At 52.8% G+C, this 11836-nt stretch overlaps 1 protein-coding gene across 4 annotated transcripts in view; it reads left to right on the forward strand.

The window, feature by feature from the left end:
• ALPK3 (alpha kinase 3) overlaps nt 1-11836 on the forward strand; it is a 33783-nt gene that overhangs the window by 20144 nt on the left and 1803 nt on the right. For 3 of the 4 annotated variants that reach the window (XM_051796363.1, XM_051796365.1, XM_051796366.1), the window contains 9 exons: nt 1150-2170; nt 5845-7705; nt 8572-8719; nt 9782-9909; nt 10175-10210; nt 10329-10606; nt 10927-11015; nt 11254-11471; nt 11671-11719. In XM_051796363.1, the coding sequence (XP_051652323.1) occupies nt 1150-2170; nt 5845-7705; nt 8572-8719; nt 9782-9909; nt 10175-10210; nt 10329-10606; nt 10927-11015; nt 11254-11471; nt 11671-11719 (3828 nt within the window). The remainder of the gene's footprint in view (nt 1-1149; nt 2171-5844; nt 7706-8571; nt 8720-9781; nt 9910-10174; nt 10211-10328; nt 10607-10926; nt 11016-11253; nt 11472-11670; nt 11720-11836) is intronic. The other variant, XM_051796364.1, reaches the window with a different exon arrangement.

Consider the following 11836-nt stretch of genomic DNA (forward strand, 5'->3'; position numbering starts at 1 on the left):
CCCCCAGCACTTGTGCTGGCCCCTTCTGCTCCCCACTGCAAGTTCCTGGCTGTCTCTTCCCTTCCAGCTCTTCGCTCTGGTGACTCCCCAATCATAAAAGTAGGAGATCTATTACTGCATCCAGGGATAGCTGCCATGCTGCAAGCAACAGGAAGGGCAGGATAAATGCTTCTCTCTGGAGCCTTCCAGTACTGAGCAATAGGGCTGGACAAAGGTGACCAACGGCAAAGCACTGTCTGCCCCCAGGATGATGGTCCAGGGAGTCAGGCAGGACAAGGACAGAAACAGTTCACAGGAGTGTCCTAAGCTACAGCCCTGTCCCGTTCCTAGCTGTCACCATGGAAAGGGCTGCTTTGGCACTGATGAATGGAGGCAAGGCCCTCCTTTATCCAGCCCTGGCTACCAGCTTCTTTTAACTTTAAGCGAGGACTGTGTTTCTGAAGAGCCAGGCACACTGTATCTCCAGCAGGCAGGGACCTGTGGCACCTCAAGTCCTGCAACTGGGGTGTCAGACAGGTGCAGCAGTGACAGAAAATGCAGAATATCAGTGTTGCTGATTGTCCTGTCATCCTTGTGCTTCAAGCCTGGGCTTTTCTGCTGCCCCAGGTGTACTCCAGATTTCTGTCAGAGGCTGGCTCACCTCTTGCAGGAGCAGGGATCTCCATGGGCCAGGTGTCCTCGAGGGGTGACAACAGGGATGGCAGGCACGTGCTTGTGCTGCTGCCTGTGACATGGGGTGGGAAGGCTTTGGTAAGGCAGTACAGTGGAGGAAGAATAGGATTCATGTAGGCTGTGAAGAGCTGAGAGGAAAAGGTTCTGCAGAGGAATGTGACCAAGAACAGTTGGGAAGCCTGGTGCTGCCTGTTCCTCCTCCATCACAGCCCTCTCTTACCAGAGTTACAACCCAGGGTGGAGCTGGGCACGGATTTAACATCAAACCTCCTTGCCTGTTAGTACTGAGAGAGCACAGAGCCGGGGAGGGAGACCAGCCCCAGGCCTCCACACATTCTGTGGGCATCTCATGGGCCACATCTTCATTTTCTGGCCTCCCTGGAGCAGGAAGTGGGAGAGCAGGTGGGGAATGCCTGTGTGCCCAGTGGGAATCCTGGGGAGGATGGGTAGGTCTCATGCACAGCTTTTGGTTTCCAGGTGCCAAGAAGAAGATGCAGGCATTTACCAGGCCTCAGCTAGAAATACCAAAGGCATCGTGTCCTGCTCTGGTGTGCTGGAAGTGGGAACCATGACGGAATTCAAAATCCATCAGAAATGGTTTGACAAAATAAAGAGAAAAGCTGAAGAAAAGCTGCAAGAGATAGAACAGGGCAAGAAACGAGGAAAAGAAAACGTGGAGGTGGAGAAGTTGCAGGGAATGAGCCCCGAGAGGCTCCAGAGGAAGCGGAGGCTGGCTAGGGATCAGAATCTCCAGTCGGGAGACTCTTCATGGGAGAAGGAAGATGCAGCGAAAGTGCACGTCGCGGATTCACAGTCCAGATTGCACAAGGATATTGCTGAGACACAGGAGCAGCCAGTCAGTGCAGTGATGGGCTTCTCAAACAAACTGGTAGCACCTCTGAAAGCAGAGGTGACAACCAATGGAGATGCCACTTTGGAGACTGGGGAGGAGAACGGGAACAGCTTTCTCACGTATATCTATGAGACAGTGGAGGACCTGGCGACTAAGCCAGGGGCGAAAGACTCTGCAGCTAAAAAGAAAAAGAAGGTGGGGGCTCCTTCAGCAGCAACGCAGGAAGCTTCCAAGCGAGAAGAAAGTGGGAGAGACAGGGCCAATCCTTCCTCAAATCCCAGGTTTGCCCCTCCTGTCCCCTTACGTAAGAATGCACGTTTGAGGGCGGCAAAGGATCAAGAAGTGGAAACCAGTCTGAAAGTCAAAGAGCCTGAGAAAGCTGTGAATCAGGACACTAAAACCAGTGATGACGTGTACTTCTCATTAAAGGACATGTATTTTGATAAGCAGGTGAATCCAACAGCAGGGAAGGAGGAGGTGGGAGCCAAGGATGAGGCCGGGAGCGAGACTGCCCTGCGGCCAGTGGCCATCAGCAGACAGACAGAGGATGCTCCATTGTCCTCTGAGGTGTCAGAGGCAGGACCTGTGCTGTCCGAGAGACAGAGAGGCCAACACCAAGCACAGAAGTTGGAGGGAAACAAAGAGGTAACTAGGAGAGAGAGCAGCCAACGCAGGGGCGGCAACAAGAAAATACCTTGTGCTGCAGGGTTGTGCTGTGGCACCACGCGTGGGGGGCTGCAAGTGCCCCGTGGGATCTGCTGCCGAGGCTCCACAGCTCTCCACTGGTGAAAGCACCCAGGGAAAGGGCTTTCTGGACTTTGTGTGCCCGGAGAGCAGAGCTTCCACCCCATCTCCAAACAAATGTCAGCTGAGGTGGTGAGAGATGTAAGCCGGGGCCATGCGAGCAGCTGGTCTCCGGGTGGCCTGGGGTGGCTGTGAGCTCTGCAGTTTAATCGGCAGCCTGACCTCATGCGAAATGTTTTCAGATCAGTTCAGCAGGCAGCACTGAATGGCTATTTATAGCTGGGGGTGGGGGCCTTGTGCGTAGACAGATGAGGCCAATGGCATCTGTTCAGTTTAACAAGGGAGCCGGAGCTTCAGCGGCGCTTAACGAGCCCCCCCATGCAAATGAGCACAGTGTGCCAGGTACAACACATGAGCTGCGCCGCAGGGACTCAAGGTTTGTTTACAGTGCAACATGTATACAGTAGGTCTGGACTGGTTTTTTGGCTCTTCCCTGTTGGAAAAACTCTGTTGAGAGACTCATTGTGATGGTGATGAAGTGCCAGGGCACAGCACCTGCTCCTGACCCTCAGCGCATCTTTTAGTCAACTGCTATTTTTGTCGCTTAACCTGAAATATTTTCCATGAAAATATTAGACTGGAACCTACCAGACTATTTTTTACCTTTTTTTCTTTAATCATCCCTTCTGTGGTAAAAGGTTCTTGGAGTCCAGTTTGCTATCAGGATCTGGAGTGTGGGCTGTGGTAGGTGCACACTTTTGGTACAGACAAGACTTCAGGTACAGCACCTCTCCCTTGGTAGGTAATGCACATACTTCAGGATGTGGAAACATCCACAATACAGAAAGTGGGATTGCTGGGTGCCTCAGTGGAAAAAAAGCCCAATCCTTTTTTCCTCATTCAGATTTCTTTAGCCACAGGTAGGAGGAGCTTTGCTGGTAAGAACCTGCTGTGTTATGCAGTGACCATCTCTGTTCTGGCCTTGCCACTGCACAGCACCCTGAATCCATCTCCAACCTGACCCACAGCATCACATATTGCTGCAGAAATTATTGCTGTGTAGGCCAGCCTGTGGCAAATCCATTTTTTTCCCCCCTCTCTGCTCTCTTTTACACCCCTTGCTCTCAAAGAGGGTGGAAGATATTGGAGTGCAGCAGCCAGGCTTGGGCTGTCATCCCTGAGCTTTTGACATGCATCAAGGTATTTTTCTCTTCAAAATCCCACTCACAGAGGGAAACCTGTGACTTGTCAGCTGGTGTGCCTTTGAGGAGACAAAAGGGGATGCTCTTGATTTGAATTTGAATCCTTCAGCTCCTTGGTGCTGCTGGGGAAAGTCCTCAAGCTTTTGTGAGACCAAATAAGCTGTTTTAAAGCCCTTTAAGGCTGATTCCAGGCATGTTTGAGGATATTTTCACTCCTCAGGACACGGGTTACTTGTCTTTTTCTCTTTTATTCTTCTCTTAAACAAGACAAGGTCATAACATGGGTATTATCCTGGCCTGGGGACCTAACTGGCCCTCATGCTCAGGACTCCTCTTTTGAGCTGGATTTGACTGTAGCAAAATGCCAGACCCTATGGTCTGAAGCCAGTTTTTGAGCATCCTCCTCTGCAAGAGCTGAGAAGAAACTGGATTTGCATGATGATCACTCTTGCTCAAAATTTGAACTGATGATTTTATTATATTTCTTGTATATGGCCCTAGTTTTGAGTGATTTACAGTTACTTAAAGACAGATGCTTTCCTGAAAAGCTCCCAGAAAGCTTTTCTGACTGAGCTTTAGCTCGTGCACTGGTAATAAGCAAATTCCCCACAAGCCCTGAGCCCTCTTCAGCCAAAGAGTTGTCTCCATTGACCAGCACCACTGTACAGAGCCACCACTGTGCTTCCACCTGTGAACCAGCAGCCCTGACCCACCTGGAGCCCCCCTGGTTCAGCCCCAGAGTGGAGGGACCAGGGCTGGCCCCTCCTTTAGATTGGGCTATTCCCATCCCCATCCCTTTCTGTGTCATGGAGGATCAAATACTGTGGTAAAATTGAGAGGGGTTTCACTGCATGAGTTGTGTCAGTCTCTTAAAATCAGTCTCTTAAAAAGCCTGAGTGCTGAACTGCCCTCCCAAGGGAGAGGTCCTGCCCTCTGAGGCAGGATAGGGACATGACTCCAAGAGAACAGCAGCAGGGACCTGTGGCATCTGGAGGTGCCTTGTGCAACCCTGAGAACTGGAGCCCCATTTCTGCACATCCTGAGTGTGGAGACTTGAATTTTGTGGGCAGGAGTGGCCCCTAATGGTGCTCGTCCCAGCCCAACCCTCCGATACTCACTTTGTCCTAACAGTCAAAGATGGACTTTGGACAAAGGCCTGGAGTGATAGGACAAGGGGGAATGGCTTCACACTGACAGAGGGCAAGGTTAGATGGGATATTGGGAAGGAATTGTTGGCTAAAAGGGTGGTAAGGCCCTGGCCCAGGTTGCCCAGAAATGCTATGGCTGCCTATCCCTGGAAGTGTTCAAGTTTGGGTTGGATGGGGTTTGGAGCAACTTGCTCTAATGGAAGGTGTCCCTGCCCATGGCAGGGGGTTGGAATGACGTGATCTTTAAGGTCCCTTCCAACCCAAACCATGCTATGATTCTACAAATTCCTCTGGGAAGGACTTGCTGAGAGACTGGTGCTACCTTTCCTCTTTTTCCCAAGCTATCAAACGAAGCAGAGGCAGCACAAAATAGAAGGTCCAAGTGCTACAGCCCTCCTTTGCCACAGCCTCCATTTGGTAGGCTTAAAGCTCAAGTCAGGGACCTCAGGAGAAAATCCTTAGCAGCAGATCCTTGGGGACCTGTTGTGTCCCCATGCGATTGTCCTGGTGTTGCTCACAGAGCATCAGCCAGGCAGGGCGTGTATCTCTGCCTTCCCTACAGAAATAGATGGTGCCCCTTGGCTGGAGGATCTCAGCAGATCTCCTCGGGATAGAGCTCACCCGTCGCAGCAGGCAATGCCTGCTGGTGGGTAGCTGCGGTCGGAAACTTCGGAGCTTCCCAAATGTCAGAGGAACAGAATGGTTGGGCAGTGCTGATAACGTCATGGTGTACAGTTTCTCTATAAATCACTTGGGCAGCCTCATCCAGATAGTGTCTGACATCCCCATTGCCCCATCTTGGAGTGGAGATAGGGGAGCACCAAATATTTAACAAAAGCAAGGGAATTACGCAAGGTCTTGGCAGTGGCTGGGGAAGAGGGAAAAGTTTTGCTCTTGGGAAGGTGCTGAATCAGAGGAGGTTGGATTAGAAGCCACTGAATGATTTAGAGAGGCAGATCTCCTGCCTGTCTGTGCACAGCAAAGGCATTGAAAGGCAGAAGGGTTGGAGCTGATGAAAAGAAAATACATTTTATGCAGCAGGTGAGACCCCTTCCTGTGGGATGATGGCAAAGCCAGGAGACCCTGGATGGGTATCAGCAGTATCAGGTTAATACTCATGATTCAGAAATTGGGCGGTGCCATATGGTACAGGTGGACCACAAGTATGACTGAGCAGACCCATGCGGTAAAATTATGCTAATTTTTTTTTTTTTTTTTTTACTAGATTGCAGCAACAGTGGGACAGTCTCCTGGTGATCTAACACACCCAGTGTCTTGTCCAAGCACAGAGTCTGGTCAGCAAGCCAGTAAGTTAGAGGAGGTCAGAAAGGAGGTGCCTGTCTGCCAGGAAACCAGGGGGGCTGTGAAAATGACAAATCCTCGGCTGAGGCCTCAGGAGCCACCAAAACCAACAGCACCTTCTCCAGACCACGTACAGTCCAGCAAGGAGCACCCACCCCCCAGGAAACAGGCAGAAAGACATTCCCATGCTCTTGAGGGCAGAGAGACTCAGCAAGGACTGTTAAATCAAGAGAACAAAAGCCAAGGCAGGGAAGAGCCATCGCTAAAAAATTTGAGTCCTCCAAAGGATAAAACTGGAGAAAGCACTGGAGAAAATGTTTCTCATGAGCAAATCCCACATCAGACAGTCAAGGATGGGAAGAGCAAAGAGGCAGGAGCAGAGCTGTCTGAGAGCCATCCCAGTGTGAGGACAGGAGGGAGTGGTGAAGCACAGCCATGTCCTGGGGCTGTGCACAGGGAGGCAGGAGGGACAATTTTGGGGCAGCAGGACACTGAAACAGCAGCTCCTGCATCAGTTCCACTTGCCAAGGAAAAACTGCTTCCTACTCCTGCAGCAGAGCCATTGGTGGCTCGGGAGGCACTGCTGACAGCTCATGGAGCCCCAGGGATGGAGGCTACCACAGGAGAGGTCCCATCTGGACCCCAGCTGCTTCCTCCTGTGAGGGGAGAAATGGAAACCACAAAGACAGATGGATCTGCCCCGCAAGAGACGTTTTCAGCCAGCATGTTAGGAGAGGAGAATGCCAAACCAGTGCCCGTGGGACCTCAGGGGAGGGAAGGAGGAGAGCAGACAGCCACAGCTCCATGCCAAGGACCAGCAGCACCTCCAGGGGCTTTTGAAGGAGGTGCTGAGGTCCAGCCACAGGTACCGCTGGTCCTGCCTGGTCCCGAGAGATGTCAGGAGGTGTCTTTGGAGGAGAAAATGCAGCACAAAAACCTGGTTTCCTCCTTAAAGAACTACCTGCTGCTGCTTCTAAAAATGTCAGATAGCAGTAAGGATGCCACAAAAGGAGACACTGACTCTGGGGACAAGGAGCAGCCAGATGTGGGGGAAGGCATGATGCCAGAGATAGGCATTGCTGGGCTGAGCCCTCGCACCTCAAGGAGAGTTTTGGAAAAGGTACAAAACAACCAGCTCTTTCAGACAGCAGAGAACTTGCCTCTGACCCCCAGGACATCCAGGCGGATCACAGGCATGATCAACGAGGAATTTGTTCTCAGCCAGGAGATGCTGGCTTGCAGGCCTGTGCCACCAAAGAAACGCGCCGGGGTTGCCCCCAAGGCCGAGGGGCCACCCCTGCTCTCTGTGCCCTCCATCGTGGTGGGCAGCATGCCAGCATCAGGAGCAGGGCAGCCTCCTCACTCTTCTGATTTGCCTCCAGTGAGCTCTGAAGAGAGCCCTGGTGACCCTCTGGCAGTGCTACCTTGTGCCACGCCAGAAGAGCTCGCTTTGGGAGCCCGACGGAAAATATACCTGCCAAAACCCAAACAGGTGGGGGAGGAAGAGGAAGCAACCCTGGAGAGCCCAGGACACATGAGAAGTCCAACTGTTTCACCACAGCAATCCAGGAAGAACACACCCCTGTTGCATTCTCCTGCTCTGGCTCCATCCTCTCCCACAGAGCAGTGCTCTCCAACCCTCACGAGGAAGATGGCCACGTTGGAGGTTCCTAAGCTGTACGAGGAGCCTCCAGGTGACACCAGTGGTGACCACGAGGTCCCTGGAGATGCAAAGCCAGAAGCACAGCGAACAGAGTCCCAGAAAGCAAATAACCCATTTAAAGGTGAGGGAGGAGCTAATCCCCATAAACCGTGTTCTGTTGTTGCCTACAAAGGGAGCTGGTGATAGTGAGTTGGGGCCACATGAGTTCTCTGTACTTGCAGGGTTTTCAGCATTGTCCTTTGGCTGTGTGAAAGCCAAAAGTCTCCCCCAAAACTTCTGCCCAGTGCAGGGAGGGTGGAGGAATGCAAGAGGCAGCAGCACTGAGACTGGCTGTCTCCACAGCCTGGACTTCCCTGGTCCAAGGGATCATAGAATCCTCTTGTTTTTGGTCTCCCTGTTCTGGTCCTCACCAAACCTGATGCTGATCAGGGATCCTGAGCAACCTGGTCTAGTGGGAAGTGTCCCTGCTCATGGCAAGAGGGTTGGAACAAGATGGTCTTGAAGGTCCCTTTGAATCCAAACCATGATTCTGATTCAGTGGGCATCAGCGAGGTGGTCAATGCTAATTTGATCCCTCGTGGCATTGAATTAGAAAAGGCATAATCCTGGAGCTGAAGGAGATGATGCCCTCACAGGAAGCAGCACTCTTGCAAAGTAAGAAAAACCTTAATAAATCCCCACTTCAGTAGATAAATGTTTCCTCCAACATTCCATAGTGTTTTCTGCATTGTGTCTGACCAAGCTCCACTGGGTATTGCAGTGCTGCACTGTTGAATGAATTTGTACCACTTCTATCCCACCTTATTTATCCAAGCGGAGTTCTGAGACCTTCCCTGGGAGGGTAATGTTCTACCAGGCTGTGCTGACATATGTGTGATACCCAACACCAAAGCCCTGAGCAGCAGCATTGGGGTAGGCTGGCCTGTCCCTGGAGCTGCAGCCAGCACTCTGTGTCTCACCATCCATCTCTTTACACCCTGTCCTTAGTTCCACAGGTGGTCCGTAAGATCAGGGCAGAACAATTTTCCGATGCATCAGGAAACCTGAAACTTTGGTGCCAGTTCTTCAATATATTGAGTGATTCTAAGCTGATGTGGTACAAGGACGAGATCCCTGTAGCTGAAGCCCAAAGGAGGTAACTTGCCAGCTCTGCATCGTCGTAGTCCTTGTGTGTCACCTGCTAAATCCAGCTCCTTGCCTTGACTGGGGTGTGAAAGTGCCCCTCTGTTAAGGCTGCATGGGAAGCTCAGTGCGTGGCATGGTACGTTGTGAACTTCATCTTCTCAGTGCCCTTGGAGGGAAAGATCGCCCAGATGGGGAATTGCTTCCAAATTTGTCCTATTGATGCTCCATCTGGAGTCTGTGCTTTGAGTACCCAGACCTTGGGGAGGGCAGGGAAGGTATTGTGCCCATAGCAGTAACTGAAGGGTGGATGTAAACTGCAAAACAGTGACCCCAAATGATCCATGTGAGGGTGGCAGCGGTGCTGGGAGGGTGTTCGATGCAATCACCGCTGGCAAAAGCAGCTCTACCCGTGCCCTCTTTATCCCTTGGTATTGCCATTGTGCAGGGAGAGCATATTGGGACATATGGGTGGCTGGTTGTATCCTGGATGCTCCTTTGGGTGCACTATGGAGAGCAAGTTGTTCTCAAGCCCAGAGGATTTGTGTAGGAACATCATGTGCATCAGTTAGGATTTGCCTTTGAGTGTTGCTTGATCTGCCTTTATAATGAGCAGGCAGAAAGAGGTGATTCTGGGGCAGAAATGCTCTTTTGTGGCAGATCTTTGAGCTGGGGCAGATGGACCAGGAGTGGCCATTGCCTTCTAGGGGACCAGAGCAGAGCCTGCTCAGGCAGCAGGTCTCAGGATGAGGGTCCCAGCTCTTACTTCTGCAAAGCCCTGACCCAGCCTCACTCAGAGGCAAGTACCTTTATCAGTCTGTAGCCCAATCCTGGCCAGATTTTGCAGGGCTTGCCTGGAGGAGGAGCATCTCTGTGAGTACAAAGCACAGGGCAGGACTCCTGGTGCCATGACGTGCCAGGGGAGCAGCTGGGATACCCTTGGGCTGGCTTTCTTTGTAGCTCTCTTCCAGCCCCCTGAGGGCAGCACGGTGCTCACCTGCAGCGCCTGTCACAGGGCTCCTGTGTGCCCCCACACACCATACGGGGCTGAGGCCACGCTCCATTTTTTTCCCAGTGCTGGCGACGAGGGCCAGGCAGCTCTGGCTGTTGTGCAGGCGTCCCAGAAGGACTGCGGGGTCTACCGGTGCGTGATCAGCAACGAGTACGGCACCGACTCCACTGATTTCCTGCTCAGCCCAGAAGGTGAGGAGCCCTCAGCAGCCTCTCCCATCTGCCTGGCTGTGCTATGGGGTGGTGTGCCCAACTGTGGAGAGGGCTTGGTGCCAGGCTGTAGCAGGGGAGCCTTGCATATCCCGTAACACCACCTCTGTGAGGGGCATCTGCCTCTGTGTACTAATTTATGAGCAATTCCCACCATCCTACTTGCCATCCCTAGTCATGCAAGTGCATGGGGCAGGGTGGAATCCTGTCAGGACCTTGACACCTCTTTGCTTTCTGTCTCCTCTAGTGTTGTCAGGATTTAGCCTGCGGGAAGAGATTGAAGGTAAGGGCCCTATGTGATGAGCTGTGACCACTGCCCCTCGCTGTGCGGGGGACGGGCAGCTCTGTGGAAGGGGCAGGACGTGCCCACGTTGTCCCCACTCACCAGCACTTCCCCCCAGCAGTTGGAGAGGAGATCGAGATGACGCCCATGGTGTTTGCAAAGGGTTTGGCTGACGCAGGCTACTGGGGGGATAAGCTCTTCGGGCGCGTGGTGAGCGAGGACATGGAAGTGGGCGCTGGTTTCCTGCGCAAAGCCTGCCGTGCCAGAGCCATCTACGGCCTGGAGCCCGTCTTTGAGTCTGGCCACACCTGTGTCATCAAAGTGCATAATTTCATTGTCTTTGGGACCAAGAATGAGAACAGCCTCATCGAGAAGAACTATGATATCACCATCCAGGTGGGCATCCTTGTGGGGCACCATCCACCTGTCTCCCCTCCACCCTCCCCATCTGTGTAGGTTGGTCCCCAAACAGTCCCCAGCTCTGTGCCCACTTTTGCTATTTCCTTCCACTTTTGGAATGCTCTGAAGAGCAGTGGTCTGGTCATGTCCTTGTCATTCTTGGCTTCAGCTCTTCTCTCTGAGCAACACAGAGCTGCTTGGAACCTTCCCATCACTTGTCCTTTGACCACCAGGACAGGGAAACAACTGGCAGGGGTCCCAGGGAGGTGTTGGTGCGAGACAGGACAGGTCCTTGACTCTTCTGTTTGCACCTCCAGGAATGTAAAGTCCAGAACTCCAGCCGTGAGTACTGCAAGATCTTTGCTGCCGAGGCACGAGCCGTCCCTGATTTTGGAGCAGTGCCCGAGTAAGTAAGGTGCTGCAGCTCCACTGGCTTGATGCCCTGGCAGAGCATCCCAGGAATTGTGGGAGGGTTCCCTGTGGGTGCTGGGGCATCCCAAGGGACAGTGCACTGTTCTCCCACCCTCAAACAGAGGGGATATTAGGGGAAGGCAAAAGCCAGGGATGCAGACCATGGTGTGAACCTCTGCTTGCAGTGGTGGGAGAGCTCACCATGCTGACCCCATCTGTGCTCTCCCACACAGGATAATTCCACTGTACCTGGTTTATCGACCGGCCAACAACATCCCTTATGCCACAATGGAGGAGGACCTGGGTGGGCCCTGTGAGCAGTACTGTGTCACCGAGAGAGATGGCAGCTTGGTAGCAAGAGGCACCTCGGAGATCGTGCTCAAATGCTGTACCTTCCAGCATTGGGTCTACCAGTGGACAAATGGAAACATCCTTGTGACTGACATGGAAGGTAAAGGGATCTCCTGTCTGACTCCTGTGGCCCCTCACCACCCTCTGGCCTGGGAAAGGAGGAAAAAAAGCCCCAGCCTTGCCCTCCTGCCTCTCTCCCCACATGCTGTGGAGCCCAGCTCCCAGGGCAATGACCTACCCTTGGTGCCAGTGCCCATCCTTCTCTGGACAGAGCCTGATTGTCCTTCCTTTAATTGCAGGAGTGGGCTGGAAGTTGACCAATGTGCGGATCGCTACCAACCTGAAAGGGTGAGTGACCCCGAGCTGCTGGGGCAGCAAACCCAGCTCTGCTGCTCACCTGGCAAAGGGCAATGGTGGTCAGTGAGGTCGGGCTCCATCCTCGGCTCCCTGCTCTGATGGGACATC

This window comes from Manacus candei, unplaced genomic scaffold (genome assembly GCF_025592945.1).
Source record: "Manacus candei isolate 608988 ecotype Guabito, Panama unplaced genomic scaffold, ASM2559294v1 h1tg000046l, whole genome shotgun sequence".
NCBI classification, from domain to species: Eukaryota; Metazoa; Chordata; class Aves; order Passeriformes; family Pipridae; genus Manacus; species Manacus candei.